This window comes from Rhinatrema bivittatum, chromosome 2, assembly GCF_901001135.1.
Source record: "Rhinatrema bivittatum chromosome 2, aRhiBiv1.1, whole genome shotgun sequence".
In the NCBI taxonomy this organism is placed as follows: domain Eukaryota; kingdom Metazoa; phylum Chordata; class Amphibia; order Gymnophiona; family Rhinatrematidae; genus Rhinatrema; species Rhinatrema bivittatum.
In genome coordinates this window covers 578,095,555-578,118,216 of record NC_042616.1, presented here as the reverse complement: position 1 = coordinate 578,118,216, position 22,662 = coordinate 578,095,555, and the positions used below count along the sequence as shown (strand labels likewise).

General features: G+C 43.2%; 1 protein-coding gene across 4 annotated transcripts in view; it reads left to right on the top strand.

Moving 5' to 3' along the window:
- ANKRD12 (ankyrin repeat domain 12) overlaps positions 1-22,662 on the top strand; it is a 272,151-nt gene that overhangs the window by 64,662 nt on the left and 184,827 nt on the right. For 3 of the 4 annotated variants that reach the window (XM_029591003.1, XM_029591004.1, XM_029591002.1), the window contains exon 3: positions 98-245. In XM_029591003.1, the coding sequence (XP_029446863.1) occupies positions 98-245 (148 nt within the window). Of the gene's footprint in view, positions 1-97; positions 246-22,662 lie in introns of those variants that run through there. The other variant, XM_029591006.1, reaches the window with a different exon arrangement.

Sequence of the window (22,662 nt, the reverse complement as noted above, 5' to 3'; positions counted from 1 at the left end):
CACCTATTACAAGGTAAGCAATTTTGCTGTTTGAGTGTGTTAAATTATTTTTATAGTACAAACTTTATTAAAACAATTTTTTTTTTGGGCTTATCAGAACAAGGACAAGATTTCATCCTTTAACCGAACTCCAAAACTGGATAGGAATGATGCAAGGAAAGTGATGAAAGAAAAGTCTTCCATGAAACGTAAACTTCCTTTTACTATTAGCCCATCCAGAAATGAAGAACATGATTCAGACACGGGTAGGAACCTTTTTCTTTTACTTAATTCTGTAGCAATAAGTGTATTGTTTCTAGAACAGCTTTTGATTGCTATTGTTAGGAAGATTTCTGATGTGTATTTTCTTCATATAGAATGTCAAATAAATAATAATGTAGCTAAATGGGAAGATGAAGTGGCTTCTGAAGGTTGGTAAGGAGGATGATATGGCTTAGTACGCCTTCAAGGCATTTATATTTCCCTGAACTGATTTCACAGGGAAGATGATGGATGTTTTGGGGTTTTTTTGTTTTATTTTTACACCCCATCCCATTTTCCTGTTTTTAATTAGATTTTCCAGAAATGTGTAGGCAAATAAGACCCTGACTGTTTAACACAAAGCATAGCATGAAAACTCTTGCATTTAAACTATTGTGTTAACAACTTTTGAGTATAGCTGGTCTTCCAACTTGTTAGTCTTCCTTATTAGTAAAATACCATAAGATAAATAAGAGGGAAAAAAGTGACTTCAAAATATTCAATATAAACGAGTATGAAATGCATGTAAAGGCATGGCTTCTGGAATGCTTTCCATTATAGATTTGTAGAAGATATAGGTATGGCGTGGTATGTGTTTTGGCTTGAATGGAGAGTGTGGGTATATGTGGGATTGGGTGCGGTTGTGTGTTGTAGGGATGTCGTATTCATGGATGAAAGGGTTGGTGTGGGTGGTGGAAATATTTGGGAATGTGGGTGTATAGGGTTGTGAATGTAAATGTATGGGGGAGTTTATGTAGAACGGATGTAATGGGGTGTGGCATGGGAGTAGTTTGTGTGTTTGGGGATTATGAGGGTGTTTTATGGGGATTTGTCTATACATTTCTGTTTTTAATTTGTGGTTACTTATTCTGTATTTGCTGAGGGTCTGTCTATATTCTGAATGTGTGACAGAGAAAAGGTATTCTGCTAGTGAGTAGTTTGTGTGTAGGGATTGACAGCAATCCAGCTTGTTTTCCTTTCCCACTAGCAGGCATATTGATCTTCTAAGGCCTGGTGGAATATTTGCAGTGCTGTCTTTGTATATGTTGGGGTGCTGCATTTGTGTCCTGGATGTTAGTGCTGTTATTGTATGGCAGGTTTTCAGCATATGTTCTCTATTGATAAGCAGGCATGATTTAGCCATACGGAATGCTTGATATCATCTGATGGTGTTGACATGGGCTCAGCTCTCCGTAAAAGTCTTTATCTACCATGTGCAGGAGTTCCCCGGCACACATGCTACCTTGTGAGCCACTCAGTCTTTCTTCATCCAAGCTGCTGTGTGGATATGTTCCCAATCTCTCTCTAAGATTTTGTTTTGAACTTATTTCTTGGCTTAATTCTGCCTTAATGCATCTTCGTTGTTTTTGTTGCTGCCTCGGCAACCCCTTAAAAAAAAAAGGACAAGAAGACTGTGGTCACTAGTTTTAAGACCTGCATTTGTGAGCACTGAATGTCCATTACAGATACACATTCTATCTTCTTTTGCTGCCTGGAGCCCAGATTAAGATGCCTCTGCCTGTTACAGTAGTGGTAGAATGTCCCTGAGTGTGCAACAGTACCACACCTGGAAAATGGAAACCCTACAGAAGCACTGCATGAAGATGGTTTGCGGAGCCACTCCTTTTTTCGGAGTGACATGTCGATGGACTCACAGCACAAGAAATCAAAGCTGAATTCTTCTCCCCCTCTTTCCTGCAAGTCCAAAAAGCAAAACTGTTCTTTTCTGAAGTCTGCAGAAATGCCTTGGAAAAGGCCATCCATCAGCAGTTTCAAGACCTGTATCCAGAATGTCCATCATGGATTCCATCAGGTCTGCTACAAATGCCTGCCTGCCCACCCATCAGCTCAGTTACAATATGGCTAACTACTATAGTTGCAGCTATATGTCCTCTAGGGTGCAGCAATTATGAACCTAGAAGATGCGGGACCTCAGAAGAGTGCTGAACGGTAAGCACTGGCATAAGTTAGAACACTGCAGCCATTCGTCTTCCTGGAGCAGAAGATTCACAGGCTTTTGCCTAGAAGGATCAGGGCTTCTCTCCCCATCGCTATGCTGCTGAGGCTTCCTGTCCCATGGCACTGGTTTACAGATCCACCTCGGGTTGAGCAAAGTGGAGAAATGCTTGACTCTGGAGGAGATGCTGATGAAGCTGCTAAAGTGGGGCCTGTTCCTGGGCGGGCCCTATTGAAGCCAAAGAAGGCATGGCCAGGCCACAGCCAGGGCTCTGCAGCAGGTCTGACAATGGCAATAGTCCCACAAGTTCTTTCATGTCACAGAAAAATTCCATGGCACTGATCCAACTGTTCTTCTTGGACTCTAAGCTTTCATAGAAACATAGAAACATAGAAATGACGGCAGAAGAAGACCAATCGGCCCATCCAGTCTGCCCAGCAAGCCCCACACCCCTTCCTTTCTCACACTTATCTGTTTCTCCTGGCTCCCAGCAACCTTTGGTTCTATTTTTCTTTCACACCCACCATCAATGCAGAGAGCACTGATGGAGCTGCATCCAAGCGAAATATCAAGCTTGATTAGTTAGGGGTAGTAACCGCCGCAATAAGCAAGCTACACCCATGCCCATTTGTTTTACCCAGACTATGCTATTCAGCCCCTATTGGTCGTTTTTCTTCTCCCCTGCCATTGTAGCAGAGAGCTATGCTGGATATGCGTGTACTATTAGTTTTACTTCTCCCCTGCCGTTGAAGCAGAGAGCAATGATGGATATGCGTGAAGTATTAGTTTTTCTTCTCCCCTGCTGCTGAAGCAGAGAGCCATGTTGGATATGTATTGAAAGTGAAGTAGGCATTGAAAGCCACATTATCAACAAATATTGAATAAGCCTAATAATTGGTAGTACCTATAGCTTATGAACTCTTCGTTAATTATACATACTCTTGCCCACCCCTGGTTTTTTTTTGTTTTTTTTAAATATGGAGATGGCAGGCCTCCATCCTTCCGCTCCGTGAAGGTGGAACACCAACCACTGGCATCCTGCTCCGTGAATGCCTTTGTGGCTACTGCCGCTCCGTGCAGTGTTTTGCTGCCTCCTCTTTATACACTTCCTCTAGACCTGATGGATCCACAGTGTTTATCCCACGCCCCTTTGAAGTCCTTCACAGTTTTGGACTTCACCACTTCCTCCAGAAGTGCATTCCAGGCATCCACCACTCTCTCCGTGAAGAAATATTTCCTGACATTGGTTCTTAGTCTTCCTCCCTGGAGCCTCAGCTCGTGACCTCTGGTTCTGCTGATTTTTTTCTGACGGAAAAGGTTTGTCGTTGTCTTTGGATCGTTAAAGTTTTTCAAGTATCTGAAGGTCTGAATCATATCACCCCTGTTCCTCCTTTCCTCCAGGGTGTACATATTTAGATTCTTCAATCTCTCTTCGTATGACATCCAATGAAGACCCTCCACCTTTTTGTTTCATTGTGGAGCACTCACTCTATGGCACTCTCAGAGCTTCAGTGAAAGAGGCGTGAGATCAGGGCCATTTAGAGCAAAAGGCCAGGGACTTGGCAAAGTGTCCAAATGGCATGGAGCACTTTGGAGCTGGGGATCTCTCCTTTTCTGGGGCCAAGTTCTTCTGTACTTGTACAACAAAAAGAGGAGGAGCCCATATGAGTCTTCTGAAGGTGGTTCTCCAGCTCGGTCCTAAAGTGCACAGCAGCCTGTGGACCAACTCACTGTCAGGCCGATACAGTACAGGCCTGCTATTGGATGCGCATTTTCCCTTACCCCTTATTCAGTAAGGGGAGGAAAACGCGCGTCCAACCCGCGGCACTTAATAGCGCCCTCAACATGCAAATGCATGTTGATGGCCCTATTAGGTATGCGCGTGGGATACAGAAAGTAAAATGTGCAGCCAAGCCGCACATTTTACTTTTAGAAATTAGTGCCGACCCAAAGGTCGGCGCTAATTTCTTCCGGCACCGGGAAAGTGCACAGAAAAGCAGTAAAAACTGCTTTTCTGTGCACCCTCCGACTTAATATCATAGCGATATTAAGTCGGAGGTCCAGAAGAGTAAAAAAAAAAAAAAAAAAAATTTGAATTCGGCCCGCAACTGTCGGGCCGAAAACTGGACGCTCAATTTTGCCGGCGTCCGGTTTCCAAGCCATGGCTGTCAACGGGCTCGAGAACCGACGCCGGCAAAATTGAGCATCTGCTGTCAAACCCGTTGACAGCCGCCGCTCCTGTCAAAAAGGAGGCGCTAGGGACGCGCTAGTGTCCCTAGCACCTCCTTTTGCCCGGATCTACCGCCGGACCTAATTTAAATACTGCATCGCGCGCACCGGCAAAGCGGGCGTTCTCCCGCAGACTTTACTGTATTGGCCCGTGTGTTAGTGAAGACTTTACCTCCTTGATGCCTGAGGATAGGAGAGAAGGCTTGGAGCTACTTCTTGTTAAGATAGATAAGATCTTCCCAGAGAGTGGAGGTCTGCTGAGTTCTACACCAGTGCAGAACCTACATCAAGTTGCCAACGTTAGGAGTCCACCCCTAGCAGTTCAGAAAATTCTCTCCAGTGATGGGCTCTCTGCATGAGTCGGAGGATGAGAAGAGAGCTCCAGCTGGTTCAGCCTCCTTCCTGTGAATATCCCTTCCAGGATGACAGAGGTCTCTACCTCATTTCCATCTTCATTGGTATAATGGATCGGTGTTCTGCCCTTTTCAGAATACCATCAGATCTCTTACCTAACTTGCTTTAGCATTTCTTATCTCTAGAGGACATGTGCTACTTATAGTTTCTAGATAGGTTGGCAAAGTCTCTGGACATTGACGTTAGGTAATAGACCCGAGGACAGAGGTTTTTGGACATCTGAGGTTCTTACAGTCTACAGCGGACTTTACAGGGATTCCAGTATACAAGGTGCTTCAGGATCTCCAGTCCATAATGTGGTAAAATACCATTTTCTGCCTTCAGTTGCTGCTACTGTATTTTGTTTGTTTATTTTTTATTAATACCACCACATTTTGTTTTATTTATCTTTATTGAACATCACTTTGGTTGCCTGTCATGGAAAGGTGATTAAATCAAATAAACTAAGATAAACTTGAAGCACAGGGTTCACGCTGCCCCTAGGTTTGGTGTTTTCCAGCCCCCTTGCCACTTGGTGGTTGAGTCAGCCCTCAAGTGGGCCAAGATGGCCCAGAAGATTTCTAATGTGCCACTGAGAAAGTACCCAAAGTTTTTCTGGATTCCTTTGGCAAGGAATTGTTCCAGGGATATAGGCTAAATGCTCATATTGCAGTGCACCAGCTGTACATGGCATGGTACCTGCACAAATGTATCAAGAATCCGCAGATCTTGTTGGAGTTGCTGGAAAAGAAACAAGAGGATCTCAGGAGGGTCATGCAGAACACAGATGAGTGTGAGAAGCACTTGATACATTCTATTTATAAGGCCTTCAGTAGAGCTGCCAGGGCTTTGGCATTGGCTTTTGGAATATGTTGGATGGCACAGTTGTGAGCCAGTGGCCTAACTGAGGACGTGCATCTCAAGCTTGTAGACAATCTTTTCGAGGAGAAAGTCAAAGAGACTGTAACCCGACTCAGAGTATCAAGTTATGCTTCAATCCTTGTCAGCACACAATCAATCTCTAGTCCAAAGCTGTCAATGCTTCCCTTAAAGACTAGCATTTTTCATGAGAGGTCCCTTTCATTCGTATCAATATTAGTGTGTCATGCCTCTTCTGCAACAGCAATAGCTTTCTGCAAAAGGGCACCCAAGGCAAAGGTGTAAACCAAATGTATTGTGATAGCCACAGGCAAAACCTGGACCTAGTTTGCGATCTAGCTCAAGCCCAAATCCCCACGAGCTCTGGAGTGGAGAGCGGGAGGGAGAAGGAGCCAGTTTTTCCAGAATGGTTGAAAATCACCAGACCTATGGATCTTGAAAATTATGGAGTGTAGCTACTGCCTGAGTTTCTCTCGCCTACCATTAACTCTGCGTTCTTTAGTCTTCAAATCTGATCCATCTGTTTGTACAACTGTTTCTGGAAGCAGAGGGCAATGGAACCAGTGCCTTCTCAGGAAAGTGGTCAGGGATTTTATTCCCAATACTTTCTAATCTGCAGGAAAAAGGGGGGATTAAGACTGATCCTGGATTTACAAAGACTGAACAAGCTGTTAGATCAGGAGTATTTCAAATTGAACTCCCTCCACACAGTGTTAGCATTTATTCAGCCCGGAGATTAGATGTGCATTTGGGACCTCAGACATATATGCTCGTATTCCCGTTCATCCATCTCACAGGAAATTCCTCAGATTTGTGGTTAATTTGGGGAAGTGGTTAATAGGAACTTTTTAAATAAAATGTTCATTACCAGTACAAGGTTCTTCCTTTCGTCATCTTGATGGTGCCAAGTGTGTTCATGAACTGCTTAGCAGTAGTAGCAACACATCTGTGTTGGCTGAGGGTCTGCATTTCCTGTACCTGGATGATTAATAGACCACGGTTGACTGAACGTTTCTTTCTGCTGGAAGGGCCACAATGCTTATGGCCGTGGTGCAGATGCTCCTGCAGCAGGACTGGACTCCAGCAAAATCAGTCTTAGTCATCATCTGTCATATGGTAGCTGCACTGCACATAGTCCTAATGACTCAGTTGAACAGTAGAGGTCTACACTGGGGTCTAAGATGCTAGTGGGACCAGCTGAGTCCACCATTAACCCATCAAATAGCTGTTATGGTAAAAATGAAGGCTGTCTTGAGATGGTGTTTAAATTCATCAGTTCTGAAGATGAGCCTTCCTCTTCAGACCTTACTTCAAGTGACTCTCTCCACTGATTTTCCCCTTGTCAGGGATATTTATTTATTTATCAAGTTTTATATACTGTCGTTCGGTTTCGCCATCACAACGGTTTGCAAAGGATCGATGTTTAACAGGGTGTTCAAAAAATTGTTATGTCTGGATTTGGTTGTAGATACTCAGTCACAGGGCTCACCTGCAAGTGACCTATTTTCCATGCGTTCAGAACACATTGTCAGATCATCTCAGCAGGATTCTTCTGATGCATGAGTGATCCTTGGTTATTTTTTTTGCATCATAAAGCAACAGAAAAGTCGAAAGGTCCTGCCCCATGCTTCCAAGTAGGTTAAGATTGGCTCTAGATGGTTTTCTGCTTCACTAGGATGTCTGCCTTCTCTGCACACGTACATGAATTTCATTGATTACTAGAAGAATCCAGAAGGTGCTTCAGGATCCAGCAAAGTCTATTCTCATTGCCCTGGAGTGGCTTAGAAAGGTATGGTATCCGTACCTTGTACAGTTGTCAGTATGACCTCAGATCTCCTTAGGGAATTCTCCTTCCCTCATCTCACAAAAAGAGAGCAGCTTCTGCCATCCAAATCTGTCCCTTCTGGCCCTCGTAGTGTGGATATTGCATGCATGTTTGTATTTCTGCTTCTTCTGAAGAATGTGGAGGACATATTTCAACCATTACATCTTAGGTTTAGGACTAGGAGGTGCTATAGCTTGAAGTGGAAAAAGTTTGTCTTGGTGTCAGGACAGATCTCTGGACCCTTTCATCTGTAGTCCAAAGGATTTGCTCCAGTACCTGCCTTGCCTCTCTACTTCAGGTCTCTGTACATCCTCAGCGAAAGTACATCTCTACTTCATTGTGGTATTCTAGAAGCAGGTGGAGAGAGTGGTAGTCTCTCCAATCTTTGGAGTCCAAATTCATAAAAGATCTGTGGTATTCTATACAATCTATCAGTAAGCCTCCCAGTGCCTTGGGAGCTTAATATTGTCTTAAGAACATAAGAACATAAGAAATTGCCATGCTGGGTCAAACCAAGGGTCCATCAAGCCCAGCATCCTGTTTCCAACAGAGGCCAAACCAGGCCACAAGAACCTGGCAATTACCCAAACACCTAGAAGATCCCATGCTACTGATGCAATTAATAGCAGTGACTATTCCCTAAGTAAACTTGATTAATAGCAGTTAATGGACTTCTCTTCCAAGAACTTATCCAAACCTTTTTTGAACCCAGCTACACTAACTGCACTAACCACATCCTCTGGCAACAAATTCCAGAGATTTATTGTGCGTTGAGTGAAAAAGAATTTTCTCCGATTAGTCTTAAATGTGCTACTTGCTAACTTCATGGAATGCCCCCTAGTCCTTCTATTATTCGAAAGTGTAAATAACCGAGTCACATCTACTCGTTCAAGACCTCTCATGATCTTAAAGACCTCTATGATATCCCCCCTCAGCCGTCTCTTCTCCAAGCTGAACAGCCCTAACCTCTTCAGCCTTTCCTCATAGGGGAGCTGTTCCATCCCCTTTATCATTTTGGTTGCCCTTCTCTGTACCTTCTCCATTGCAACTATATCTTTTTTGAGATACGGCGACCAGAATTGTACACAGTATTCAAGGTGTGGTCTCACCATGGAGCGATATAGAGGCATTATGACATTTTCCGTTTTATTAACCATTCCCTTCCCTTCCTAATAATTCTTGACTCAGTAAGTGCTCTGCTATGCAATCCCTGCTTCGGACTCCTCATGTCATAGCTAATTCAGCCCTGTTTGTCAATGGAGAAAGCAAGTTTGTTTACCTGTAAATGGGGTTCTCCTTAGGTGGTAGGATGAATTAGCCATGCTTATTTCCCACCTGCCACCTTGGAGAGTTGACTAACTTGCTAAAGTTAAGCTCTGCAATAGACTGAAGAGCCCATGAAGCAACTCAAATGTGGTAACTACAGTGCGTGCTTAGCAAAACATTTGCTGAGCTCTGAGAGATGGGTCTGTTCAGTGCCATCAGATGACATCGCCCACAAAAGGCCAATTCATTCTGCTGTCTATGGAGAACCCTATTTATAGATAAGCAAACTTGTTTTCCTTTGAAATGTTTCCCCCTCAGACAAACGGAGGTCTCCTCTTCTGTCTTCCTCATCATCATCAGGGTACTGGATCAGCGTACCTTTGTAGTCGGGGGAGAAGATTCCAACATAGAAATGACAACAGAAAAGGACTAAATGGTCCATCCAGTCTGCCCAGGAGGCTTATGGTAGTATCTTCGGCGCAGGTTAACTCTATGCTTATCAGTTTCCCAAACCGTAAAAGTCAGGGTCCTCATTGGTTACTATCTGAATCTAATTCCCTGTAACTCCTTGCCAATTCCCTGTAACTTCTTGCTGATCTGAAAGAGCCCATGGATTCTTTCAGATCCCCTATCACACGTGCCTCAGAATAACTTTCCTCTGGAAGATCTCTGCTGCTCTCCTTTTTTTGGATGAGCTAGCAAAGGCAATGTGTATCGGTGTCGGGAAGGAGCTAGACACGAAAACCTATGTCTTTGGGCTTTTTCAGTTTCTTCAACCTCCAGCAGATTATGCATCCATTCCAGTGCATTAGCTCCTCAAGAACCTGCAAGTGACTATGTGATAGACCATTACATAATGTCTTCCAGTGGCTAGAAAGCTTGACCTGCAGTATAGCCGAAAAAGTTAGAAATCTGGGAGTAATAATGGATCCAGAAATTAATTTAAAACAACACATATCCTTAAAAGTAAGGGAGGGTTACGCAAAACTCATGCTCCTTAAAAGATTGAAGCCATTACTCACACCTGCCCACTTCAGAACAATCCTACAAACACTTGTTTTCGCCAGTACTGACTACTGCAATGCACTCTTACTAGGACTCCCCAGCTCAACAATCAGACCACTGCAAATACTTCAAAATACTGCAGCCAGAATTCTAACAGGAAAAAAAAGAAGGGACCATATAACAGAAACTTTAGCAGAACTACATTGGCTACCAATTGAATACAGGATCAAGTACAAAGCCTTATGCACAATACACAAACTAATATATGATAAAGAAGCAGACTGGCTAAACACAGCTCTAAGAGTCCATGTCCCACAAAGGAACCTTCGGTCGGCTAACAAAGCACTACTAACAATCCCTACAGTAAAATCAGCAAAACTAACCCAAGTAAGAGAAAGGGCCTTATCACTGGCTGGACCTTTTCTATAGAACACAATGCCCACTGAACTCAGATTACAGAGTGACATCAAATCCTTTAAGAAAACCTTAAAGACATGGCTCTTTAAGCAAGCCTTTCCAAAAGAAACAGTGGGGTAGAGAGGGAGAGAGAACGAGAAATACAGAAAACGCAGCTAAGAATAAATGGCATCACAATATTATAAATACATAATACGGTAGAGAAGTAGACCGAAATAAAGTACCTCAAACTTTACCAGACTAATCCATCACTACCCAAAAATTTAACTTTATTAATGATATTGTAACCGTTTTTAGTTGGCACCTGTTAGAATGTACGATACATACCTATATATACCTATTTGTGCCTTTTTGTAAACCGTTGCGATGGTACATAACTTAGCGACGGTATAGAAAAGTTTATAAATAAATAAATATAGGGCCTAGGCCTCCCCAAGCTGTGGAGCATTCCAACTATGGCACCACTCTGGTGGTGGCATTAGCACTGAAGTGCTAATTTGCCTTCTGGGACGGATTGAAAAACGGATGCTTTTGAGAGAAAGGGTCTTTCAGGAATCCATGCTTAGCACTTGGATTGCAGCTCATCTGTTGTACCTGGTGCAGTATTTGCATAAATGTGTGCAAAATGTGGAAACCTCTGGTGGAATCATAGGACACCAGTTGAAGAATGATTAGTTTTTAATAAATTGCAAGTATTTGTGATGCACTTTCAAATTGAAGGATTGTTTTTCTCGTAGTGGTGGTGTCAATAATTTTAAGAGTGGAAAAACGTAGTGGTGGTGTCAATAAGTGGTGTCTAAGTTTAAGAGTGGAAAAACGCCTCAGAACATGTCTTTGAGTTGCTGAGACATACAGAGGAATATAAAGGAGACCATGAGGGTCATAGAGTGGTCCCAATTCTAGCAGCCTTTTGTAGTTCTTTGAAGGAACAAGGTCACCTGGCAGAAGACCATTGCCTTGGTGTGGCAGAAAGTGATCATGCAGCTAGGACCTGCTTTCAGGTCATCCCTTATCCTCTCACTGCAAGGATATATTTCTAGGAGCTTGTGCCCAGGAGGAATAGATTAGGACTGCTATTGTTGGCGATTCTATTATTGGGAAAGTAGATAGCTGTGTGGCTTGTGGGCATGCTTGATAACTTGTCTCCCTAGTGCAAAGTTAGAGGACTTCATTTGCCACCTAGTTGATTTTAAAGTGCTGGGGAGAAACCGGCTGTCATGGTATTTTTGGGTACCAATAACATAAGAGGAGATTCTGGATGCTAAATTTAGGCTTTTAAATAGAAATTGAAATCCAGAACCTTCAAGGTTACATTTTCAGAAATGCTGACCACGTTGCACACAGGACCCCAGAAGCAGACTGATCTCCGGAGTCTCAATGCATGGATAAGACAGTGGTGCAGGGAAGATAAATTAAAATTTGGTAGGAACTGGGGAACATTCTTGGTAAGGGGTGGAGCCTATTCCAATGACCTTAATCAGGGTAGAACCTGGCAGCTGGCTTTTACATTTAAAAAGAGCAACTTTTAAATTAGACCATGGGTGAAAGCAGAAGCACATGGTTTGGAGGAAGGCATCTTCCAAGGATGCTAGCAAAAAAGGGAAGTTTAGATATACCAGTAGAGATGATGTGGTTAAGACTGAAGCAGCCCAAAGGGATGTAAAGAGCACATAGATGTGTGTGACTCTGCACTGCTTGTATCATCTGCTAATAACCAGGTTGTGAATACAAACAGAATATAAAAAACATACATTTAAAATGTCTGTATGCGAATGCCAGAAGTCCGAATAGATTAGAATATATGGCATTATACGAGAAGTCCAGAAGTCCGAATAGATTAGAATATATGGCATTATACGAGAATTTCAGGGACTTGGCAGAGGGAGGATAACTAATGGGATTTTGATACCAGGATATAAATTATATTGATATGATAGGGCAGATCAAATTATTGGGGGGATGGCATTTTATAAAAAAGATGGCATAGAGGCAAACAGGATAAAAATCCTGCAGGAAACAAAAAGAACTGTGGAATCCTTCTAAAAAGCAATTCCATGTGTGATGGGTAAACATAAAGCACTGAGTGCATACCTCCATCTTCCTGGCCAAGATGAAGAAACAGAATGTGAAATACTGGCTAAAACTGGAAGGGCAAATAAATTTGGCAACACAATAATAATGGGAGATTTCAATTACCACAGTATTGATCGGGTCAGTGTTTCACTAAGAAATATTAGAATGGTGAAAATTTTAGATGCCATAAATGACTACTTCATGGAGCCGCTGGTTCTGGAACAGATGAGAAGGGCAGTTGGTTAGATATAATCCTCAGTGTAATGTACGACTTGATGCAAGAGGTTACTATGGTGGGGGCCGTTAAGCAATAACGATCATAATGCAATGAAATTTGAGATAAACACTGAAGTGAGGATATTAAGTAAAACTACTGCACTAGCATATAACTCTGAAAAGGGAGAGTTATTTATTTATTTAACAGCATTTATAGGTCTGTGATAGAATGAGGAAATGGAGAAAAGAAGTGACTGAGAGGGGACATGATATAAGTTTAGATAATGATGAGTGGAGTGGAATGGGTAAATAAAGGACTGTTATTTACCTTCTCAAATAATACTAAAACAAATGGTCACTTCATGAACTAACAACCAACAGATTTAGAACAAATCATAGAAAGTACTTTTTCACTTAAAGGTGAATTTTAAAAGTTGGACATACCAAAAGTAGGAGATGGGTGCACATCTGGCACTCATGCATGTCCACCCGGTTTTATAAGGCAGGCCTGATGCGCACCCAAGTGCTAATGTATGAATATCTCCCATCGGACAAAAGGGCGTGGTGGAAAAGCGTAGGTGTTCCAGGGTGGGACCAAGAGATGTGTGCACAAGGACTTATGTGCCTGAGCATGCGCCTAGGTCCAGTGCCAGATAACTTTACTTCTGCTATATAGGAGGTATAAGTTTTAAAAGAAACACTTACAGATATTTATGAGGGGTTTTGAAGGGTCTGGGGTAACTGGGGGGAGTGCAGGCTAAAGAACCAGGGGGTTGGAAGGACCTAGCAGAGCACTGAGCAAAACTGGTGGATGAACTGGTGAAACTGGTCCTCAGCTGGATGCTAGTCAGTTATAAAATACAGGCAGTGGTGCATCCTTAAACCGACTTACGCTGCTAGGCACACACAAGTGTAAAATTAGGTGCATAGATGCACATGCCTAGGCTATTGTTTAAGGTGCACATATGTGTGCGCATGTTATAAAATTGTTGTGCATCTGAGCACATTCTGATACACATGCGTATATGTGTACCCGCATGTCTGTTTGAAAGTTATAATCCCAGTGCATAATCAAACTGTGGAATCTGTTGCCCAAGAATGTGGTCAAGGCAGCTAGCATAGTGAGGTTTAAAAGAGATTGATACAAGTTCCTGAAGGAAAAGTCATAAAACAAGGGTGGCCAACTCTGGTCCTCAAGGGGCCACAAACAGGTCTGGTTCTCAGGATATTCACAGAGAAAAATAGGCCTGTTTGTGGCTCTTGAACCACAGTTGGCCACCCCTGCCATAAAACATTATTAGCCAAATAGACTAAAGAAAGCTATTGCTGTCTCTGGAAGTTAGTAATAGGAAATAGATCTCCTTTATGGGATCTGCCAGGTACTTGCAACCTGGCCTGGCTTCTGTTGGAGATGGACCTTGGTCTGACCTGGCAAGGCATTTCTTATGTTTCCCCTCCCTGACATCTGAAGACAGGAGAGGGGGTTTACAGCCTTTGCTGTCCTATATGGAGGCCATTTTTTTGTAGAGTGGAGCTGCTTCAAGTCCTATACCAGTGCATACTTCACTGCAGCAATTGCTGGCACTGGGTGTAATTTCTCACCAGGAAGTGCTGGATTTTCTTCCTCCAAGGGAGTCCCTTCACGGATCAAAGGGTGAAGAAATGGGCTATATCCAGTCTGAGTTTTTTCCGGATGATTCCCCCCTGGGCCAGAAGAGATCTCCACCTCAGTTGACTTCTTCACCAATGGAGGTCATAGCTTAGTGTTTCCCCTATGGTTAGGAGATGAGGTGGACTCCATAGGAATTCCATCTGATCCCCTTTCAAACTTGCTGCCACATATCAATTAGTTAATTTCACTTGATAAAACTGCCTTTCTTCCCATTAAGAACCAAGGTGATGTACAATAAAAATTTAGAGTAAAACAAAACTACATAGCTATATAATTTGAAACAAAGGCAAATTTAAAATAAAATAACTACACAAAAATACAGTAAATAAAAAGATAAAAATAAACCAGAATAAAATCTAAAGTGGACCAATCTAAAAACAAAAAAAATAAAACCAAATGCTAGAGGGTGGCCCATGGAAAAGTAGCCCGCCTCCAATACCAGTTATTGGAGACAGGCTACTTTTCCATGGGCCACCTTGTATATTTCAAAGGCCTTACAGAAGAGTATTTGTTTTAAACCCTGGCTGAATTTGCCCTAATCTTCAAGATGCAATGTAATAGAGAAGGAATTCCAGAAGGATGAAAACAGTTTCCCTAGTTTTTTCTAATCTAGTTTTCTTAAAACTTGGAACTTTTAAAAGCTTCTGTTGGGAGGAGCAGAGATAAGGAACTAGTGAGCAAGGGATTAGCAGTTTAGCTAAATAAGGGCAGCTAAAGCAGAAAGCTTTTAAAAGCAAGACAACTTATTTTAAATTGGATTTGCAAACTGACAGGAAGCCAGTGCAGACTTTGCAGAAATGGTCACATGATCATATTTTCACTTCCCAAAAATGTCTGGCAGCTGTGTTTTGAATTTGAAGACAGTACCTAGCACATGAGGAAATGCAGTGATGTTGTGTGTTGCAGTAGCCTAATCTGTTCATCACAAAGGAATAAGTTACTAACTTTAGATCCCCAGTGCTTAAGAAAGGTCTTAGTCATCAAATACGACACTAGAAAAAGTAAGAGGATTGGGCTAATTTAGCTATGTGTGCTTCAAAAATTAAGTTGGGAATCAGATTTAATACAGCACTTCTTAGTTGACTAGGAATTGCAGTAATAGAAGGAGCTAGGAGATCAGACATTTTGGATTTGTTAATATACCAGATAACTTCAGACTTTTTGGGATTCAGTTTGATTGGCAGCATAGAGCCAGTTAGCAACTTCAGAAAGACAATGATTAAACTTAGATAAGCTATCACCAGCATAAGATCTATAGAAGCAATTATCTGTATGTCATCAGCATGCAGATAATAAGTAAGCCGAGATTCTGGATAAGTATTGCCAAGAGGGGGCCAAGTAAAAGTTAAGCAGCATGGGGGAAAGAATGGAACCCTGTGGAACCCCACAGGGGAGTACTATAGGACTGTGAAGATGAGTTCCCGTCTACATAATATAATCTATTGGAGAAAAATGAAACAAACTATGTTAATGTCAAACTTCTAAGTACAATATCAAACAAGCGCAGCAACTCATAGTTGATGCAAGGACTGCACTCATGTCTAATAAGACTGAGTACAGGTTTGCCACCATCCAACACAGTACTAATATATAGAAACATAGAAATGACGGCAGAAGAAGACCAAACGGCCCATCCAGTCTGCCCAGCAAGCTTCACATTTTTTTTCTCATACTTATCTGTTTCTCTTAGCTCTTTGGTTCTATTTCCCTTCCACCCCCACCATTAATGTAGAGAGCAGTGATGGAGCTGCAACCAAGTGAAATATCAAGCTTGATTAGTTATGGGTAGTAGGGGAAGTAACCGCCGCAATAAGCAAGCTACACCCATGCTTATTTGTTTTACCCAGACTGTGTTATTCAGCCCTTATTGGTTGTTTTTCTTCTCCCCTGCCGTTGAAGCAGGGAGCTATGCTGGATATGCGTGAAGTATCAGTTTTTCTTCTCCCCTGTCGTTGAAGCAGAGAGCTATGCTGGATATGCGTGAAGTATCAGTTTTTCTTCTCCCCTGCCGTTGAAGCAGAGAGCTATGCTGGATATGCGTGAAGTATCAGTTTTTCTTCTCCCCTGCCGTTGAAGCAGGATATGCATTAAAAGTGAAGTATCAGGCTTATTTGGTTTGGGGTAGTAACCGCCGTAACAAGCCAGCTACTCCCCACTTTGTGAGTGCGAATCCTTTTTTCCACATTTCCTCTTGCTGTTGTAGCTTAGAGCGATGTTGGAGTCACAGTAACCATGTGTATGTTTATTGAATAAGGGTATTATCTCCAGGCAGTAGCCGTCATTCTGGCGAGCCACCCACTCTTTATTGACGGCCTCTTGATTTTATGGATCCACAGTGTTTATCCCACGCCCCTTTGAAGTCCTTCACAGTTCTGGTCTTCACCACTTCCTTCGGAAGGGCATTCCAGGCATCCACCACCCTCTCCGTGAAGAAATACTTCCTGACTTTGGTTCTGAATCTTCCTCCCTGGAGCTTCAAATCGTGACCCCTGGTTCTGCTGATTTTTTTCCTACGGAAAAGGTTTGTCATTGTCTTTGGATCATTAAAACCTTTCAAGTATCTGAAAGTCTGTATCATATCACCTCTGCTCCTCCTTTCCTCCAGGGTGTACATATTTAGATTCTTCAATCTCTCCTCATAAGTCATTTGATGAAGACCTTCCACCTTTTTGGTCACCCTTCTCTGGACCGCCTCCATCTTGTCTGTCTCTTCGGAGATACGGTCTCCAGAACTGAACACAATACTCCAGGTGAGGTCTCACCGAGGACCTGTACAAGGGGATAATCACTTCCCTTTTCTTACTCGATATTCCTCTCTCTATGCAGCCCAGCATTCTTCTGGCTTTAGCTATCGCCTTGTCACATTGTTTCGCCGACTTCAGATCATTAGACACCATCACCCCAAGGTCTCTCTCCTGCTCAGTGCACATCAGCCTTTCTCCCCCCATCGAATACAGTTCATTCGGATTTCCACTCCCCATATGCATGACTTTGCACTTCTTGGCATTGAATGTCAGCTGCCATGTCTTCGACCACTCTTCCATCTTCCTTAAATCCCGTCTCATTCTCTCCACTCCTTCCGGCGTGTCCACTCTGTTGCAGATCTTAGTTAAAGAAGCTAATTCAGTCTCCATGCTATGACCTTTTCTAAAACCAGATTGTTTTGGATACAAGACCAAGATTTTCTCAAGGAAAGAGCTAAGTTATACATGGACAGCCTTTTCTATCATTTTTGATAAGACAAAGAAGTTAGATATAGGTCTGTAGTTATCATAAGAGTTGGAATCTAAATTCTTTTTTTTTTTTTTTTTTTTTAAATTGGACATATTCTGGCTATTTTGAGAGAATCAGTAAACTACCTTGGTCTAAGCTAGAGTTAATGATGTCGGCCAAATAAAGTAAGGCGAGATCTGAATTTTGTATATATTTGAAGGGGCGTGGACCTAAGGAAGAAGATGCTTTCATTTGTTTCAAAATTAGCTGCAGGCTAGCTACAGAGACTTTGTTGAAAAGAGAGAATCTGCTGGCCAATGCTGTGTTCTCATCTGATGGTGAGATATGTTCAACAAGAGCATGAGGGTCGGTAGGGGAGTGAGTCTGGGTGAAAATGATATTGCATTGTTAGCAGTTTATCATGAAAAGCTGTTGTGAAGCCATCTGATGAGAGTAATGTAATAAGAGACTAAATGCACAATCAAATCTTTATGGGTAGAAATCCCTTGTGTGTTGGGGAAGAATATAGCGATAGGAGTATACTACCATCCCGTGACCAAAAGGATGAGATGGACAGTGAAATGGTAAGGGAAATTAGGGTAGCTGACCAAATTGATAGTGCAGTAATAATTGGAGATTTCAAGTACCCCAGTATTGATTGGGTAAATGTAATATCAGGACATACTAGAAATTAAAGTTCCTGGATTGGAATAAATGACAGTTTTATGGATCAATTGGTTCAGGAACTGACAAGAGAAGGAGCAATTTTAGATCTTAATTCTCAGTGGAGACCAGGATCTGATGAGAGAGGTAACAATGGTGGGGTCACTTGGCAATAGTGATCATAATATGATCAAATTTGAATTAATGACAGGAAGGAGGACAGTAAGTAAATTCATGGCTCTAGCACTAAACTTTCAAAAGGGAAACTTGGACAAAATGAGGAAAATAGTTAAAAAGAAAAAAACCCACAAAAAACAAAACTGAAAGGTGCAGCTACAAAGGTAAAGCGTGTGCAACAGGGGTGGACGTTGTTTAAAAATACCATCTTAGACGCGCAGTCCAGATGTATTCCACGCATTAAGAAAGATGGAAGGAAGGCCAAACAATTGCCAGCATGGTTATTAAGTGAAGTGAAAGAGGCTATTTTAGCCAAAAGATCTTCATTCAAAAAATGGAAGGATCCATCAGAGGAAAACAGGAAAAAGCGTAAGCATTGGCAAGTTAAATGTAAGACATTGATAAGACTGGCTAAGAGAGAATTTGAAACAAAGTTGGCCATAGAGGCAAAATCTCATAATGAAAGCTTTTTTAATATATCCGAAGCAGAAAGCTTGCAAGGGAGTCGGTTGGACTATTAGATCGAAGGGTTAAAGTCCCTCATAAGAGGCTTCTAAGAAAACTAAAAGGTTGTGGAAGGAGATCATGTGACGCTGTGAAGGGAAGCAGATGTAGCTTGCCCTCGCTGGCCTTCGGCCTACCCATCCAACACATTTTGGTCTGGGCAGGGGCTCTGCAAGTACTATTAAGCAGCCAATACCTTGGGTAAAGGAGAGCAGCTGAAAATGTCGACCAGAACGGCAAGGAAGGAGAGAAACGATCAAGGAACGGATGAGGCCTGCCGACGCGGTATCGGATGAGGACATCGGGGCCGTGGAGTCTCAGGTGCCAGCAAATTGAGCGGATGTACAGGCAGCTATAGTAAAGGCTCTAGAGCCCGAATTTAAAAAATTGTCTAATCAGATCGCAGATCTTACCTCCTTCATAGCCGGTTACGACGCGCATTTTCTGAGTTGGAACAGCGTGTTTCAGATGCTGAAGATGGTCTCCAGACCACGAGGTCTGATATGGAGGCACTTCAGGCCGCAGTAGCGCAACACACTGAGTGCTTGGAGGACTTGGAGAATAGGTCCCGGCGCTCCAACTTGCGCTTCATTGGCCTGCCGGAATTGTTAGAGGGGCGTGATCTGCCCAAGATCTTTGAATCCTGGCTAACTCGAGCGCTATCCATCTCCACTGACCGAGGACCAATGCATATCGAGCGTGCCCATCGCCTCAGCCAGAAGCGAGCGCACCAGGAGAAGCCAAGGGTGATCACAAAAATTTTGAACTTCATGCACAAAACCGAAATCTTGCAAGCCATACGTTTTGGGACAGCTTTTCAATTTGACGGACAGAAGATTTTAGTCTTTCAAGACTTTTCAAATGCTCTGTCCGAGCAGCGACGTGCTCTCTCCCCATTATGTGCCCAACTGCACAATTTGGGTCAATGCGCCGTGATCGTTTACCCGGCGAAAGTTAGTCTCCACACCCGGCGGCACCCGCTGGTTCTCTGATGCGGGGGGCCTCCGTGAGTATATCGCAACGCTCGCCCAGGTGCCGACGAGCCCGCGGGGAGGGCCGTGAACTAAGGTCATTGCTGATTCATGTGGCGGTCGGCTCTGCCTTGTAGCAGTGAGACGCGACCTGGGTGAGAGTTTACTGAAGCCGGGTGGCCTGAGATCCTGATATAACCGCGGCGGGTCTGACTGTCTTGCCTGAGCCGCAGTGGCTTTTCTTAAGATCTGTTCACATTGTTCAGCTGATCTGTCTTTTGGCGGGTTGGCTGGTTTATAGCTTTACCTAATTGTATAAGAACAGTTCATTAAGATATATGGATGGGCTGCAGTGTATATTGATGTTTCTCTCTCAGGGTTTACAAAGGCAGGGTGGGGTTGTTTCACTATGTGCAGTTCTATTTGGTGTCATTCTCTTCTTAATACCCTACTTTGTTAAGGCATGCTACTATGCTTCCTGATTAGCTCGCGGGAGGGAATGGGGTTGGAGGGGGGGAGGCATAAGCGTCTTAGTGATCTCCTAGATGGGATTAAGTGTATTTGGGGTCTGGAGGGGAAGGGGATGGGGACGGTTGGGTAGTGGATTGGGGGGGAGGGGGGTGGTAGGGAGGATGAGGGGGAGGGGGTGGGGTGGGCAGGGTTTTGGCCCAGGTCCTTTTTTACCATGGTTGGTCTTCTCATAATGAGAGCTGTTCGAGTCACGGGATGCGAAGGGGGGGGGTCAATGCTGGGATGGCCCCTCCTCTCCACGAATTGGAATTATGTTGGTAGTATAGATAGCTTGGCAGGAGTAGATGGCTAGTCGGGGAACTAGACTGTTGTCTTGGAATGTCTGCGGCATAAATTCCCCGGTTAAACAGTCCAAGATTCTTCAGGCAACAAAACGGAATGCGGTGGATATGGCCTTCCTTCAAGAAACCCACTTGTCTGATTCCGAACACAGGAAGCTGTGCCAAAGTTGGGTGGGGGCGGTTCATTTTGCGTCCGCCAGCACTAAATCGGCAGGGGTGGAGATACTAATCCGCAATAACCTCCCCCTGCGGATCCACACAGAAATCAAGGACCCGCAGGGTTGCTACATAATATTGGTGGCTGAGTTCAATAATGTGCCTTTGGTACTATGTAATATTTATGCTCCGATCTCTGCCGACCTCATTCTTTCAGACCATACATAAATTACTATTGCCATATTTTGAGCAATATTTTGAGCAAATGGTGGTAGTAGGGGGAGACTTTAATGAGACCCGGCATCCAGAATGGGATAGGTCCTCTTCTGCTCATAGAACTGGGGTATTTGGTAAGGGGATTGGTTTGTTGGAAGGGGCATTACATCTCGCAGATTCCTGGCATACACTGCATCCCTTTGAAAGGGACTTTACTCATCTCTCTCGAGCACATGTGACGCATTCTCGGGTTGATTATTTTTTGGTGAGCACACATTCTTGTTCTAAGGTTTCTGACGCCGGGATTGGGGACATTGTTCTTTCAGATCATGCCCCTATTTGGCTGGATCTGGCGTTGCTTCCCACGGCGCCTTCAGTTTTGCATTGGCGTTATCCTTATTACTTGGTGGAGGATCCTCTTTTCAGGAGTTCTTGCGGGTGCGCAGGGTTATTTTTTCCAATACTTAATGCTCAACACAGCGAGGACATGACTGCTCAGGAGCACAGGAACGAATTACATTTCTGGTCATCATGGTGTGGATGTTAAATGTAAAATAGTCACCTCCTTCCTTCTTCCGAAGGAGCAGGAGGATGTTCTGATTTTGGCTAGAAAACCCTCAACCTGAAGCTCCTGCAGTTTCAAGTGGAAGAAGTTCTTAGCTTGATGTGAGACCAGCCATCTGGATCCCTTCTCCTGTGGCCTGACTTCTTGCTTCAGTGTCTGCTTTTCCTCATACTCAGTCCTTAGTGCCTCGTCAGTTAAGGTTTATTTCTGTGCTTCTACAGCTTATCACCAGCAGATGGAAGGGGCTTTGATCACTATCTACTCTTTAGTATCCAAATTGATGACAGGATTAAGGCATTCTAGACCTCCATTCAGTAAACATTCAGGGGTAGATGTTCAAAGCTGGTCGTGTAAGTAATTTAGGGCCTAAGGCATTTCTCCCATTCTGTTTCTATGGGAAAATGCCTTGTTGAATCAGGCCCTTAGCCGGTTGGAACTAACATGGCTAAGCTACAATGTCTATTCAGCGGCATGGCAAAACTGCTAAATATACACATATATGTGCACACTTTGCTGGATAAGTCTACCCGGCTAAGTTTAGATCTGCCCTATGGGGTGTCTAAACTTAGACATAAACTTATCTGGCTAACTCTGAATTTCAATAGTTAGTCGTATAACTTATATGGTTAATTCGTTCCACCCCGATCTGCCCAGTACTTGCCCACTTTTTATGCATGTACCTTTTAGCCATATAAGGGACTCATATGACTGAGCGGCAGCTGCTGAACGTAGGCGCATATTCAGAGGCCACTAATAGCCACATAAATCTCATTTATCTGGCTAAATAGCACTGAACACGCTTTGAATATCTACCCCTCAGTGCCTTGGGACATCAGTGTAGTCCTACATCAACTTATGGACCTCCTTTTGAATTGTTCAAGTTTGTGGACTTGAAGTCTCACACCTGGAAAATGTTTCTCATGTTAGTCACTTCAGCACAAAATGTAAGTGAGCTGTAGACTCTGATTTTGTATTCATCAAACCTCATTTTTTTCACAGCAGTGTGATCCTACATACTCACTCTGAATTGTATCTGTGTTCCACATTACTCAGGCTATTGTTCTACCTATGTTTTTTCGAAGACCACATGCGCACAAAGGAGAACAGGCTCTTTACTCCTTGGACTGTAAAGAGAGCCCTGTTATATAAAGAGGACTCAACCTCACCATCAAGCTTCTCAGTTATTCATGTCCTTAGAATCCCAAAAGATTGG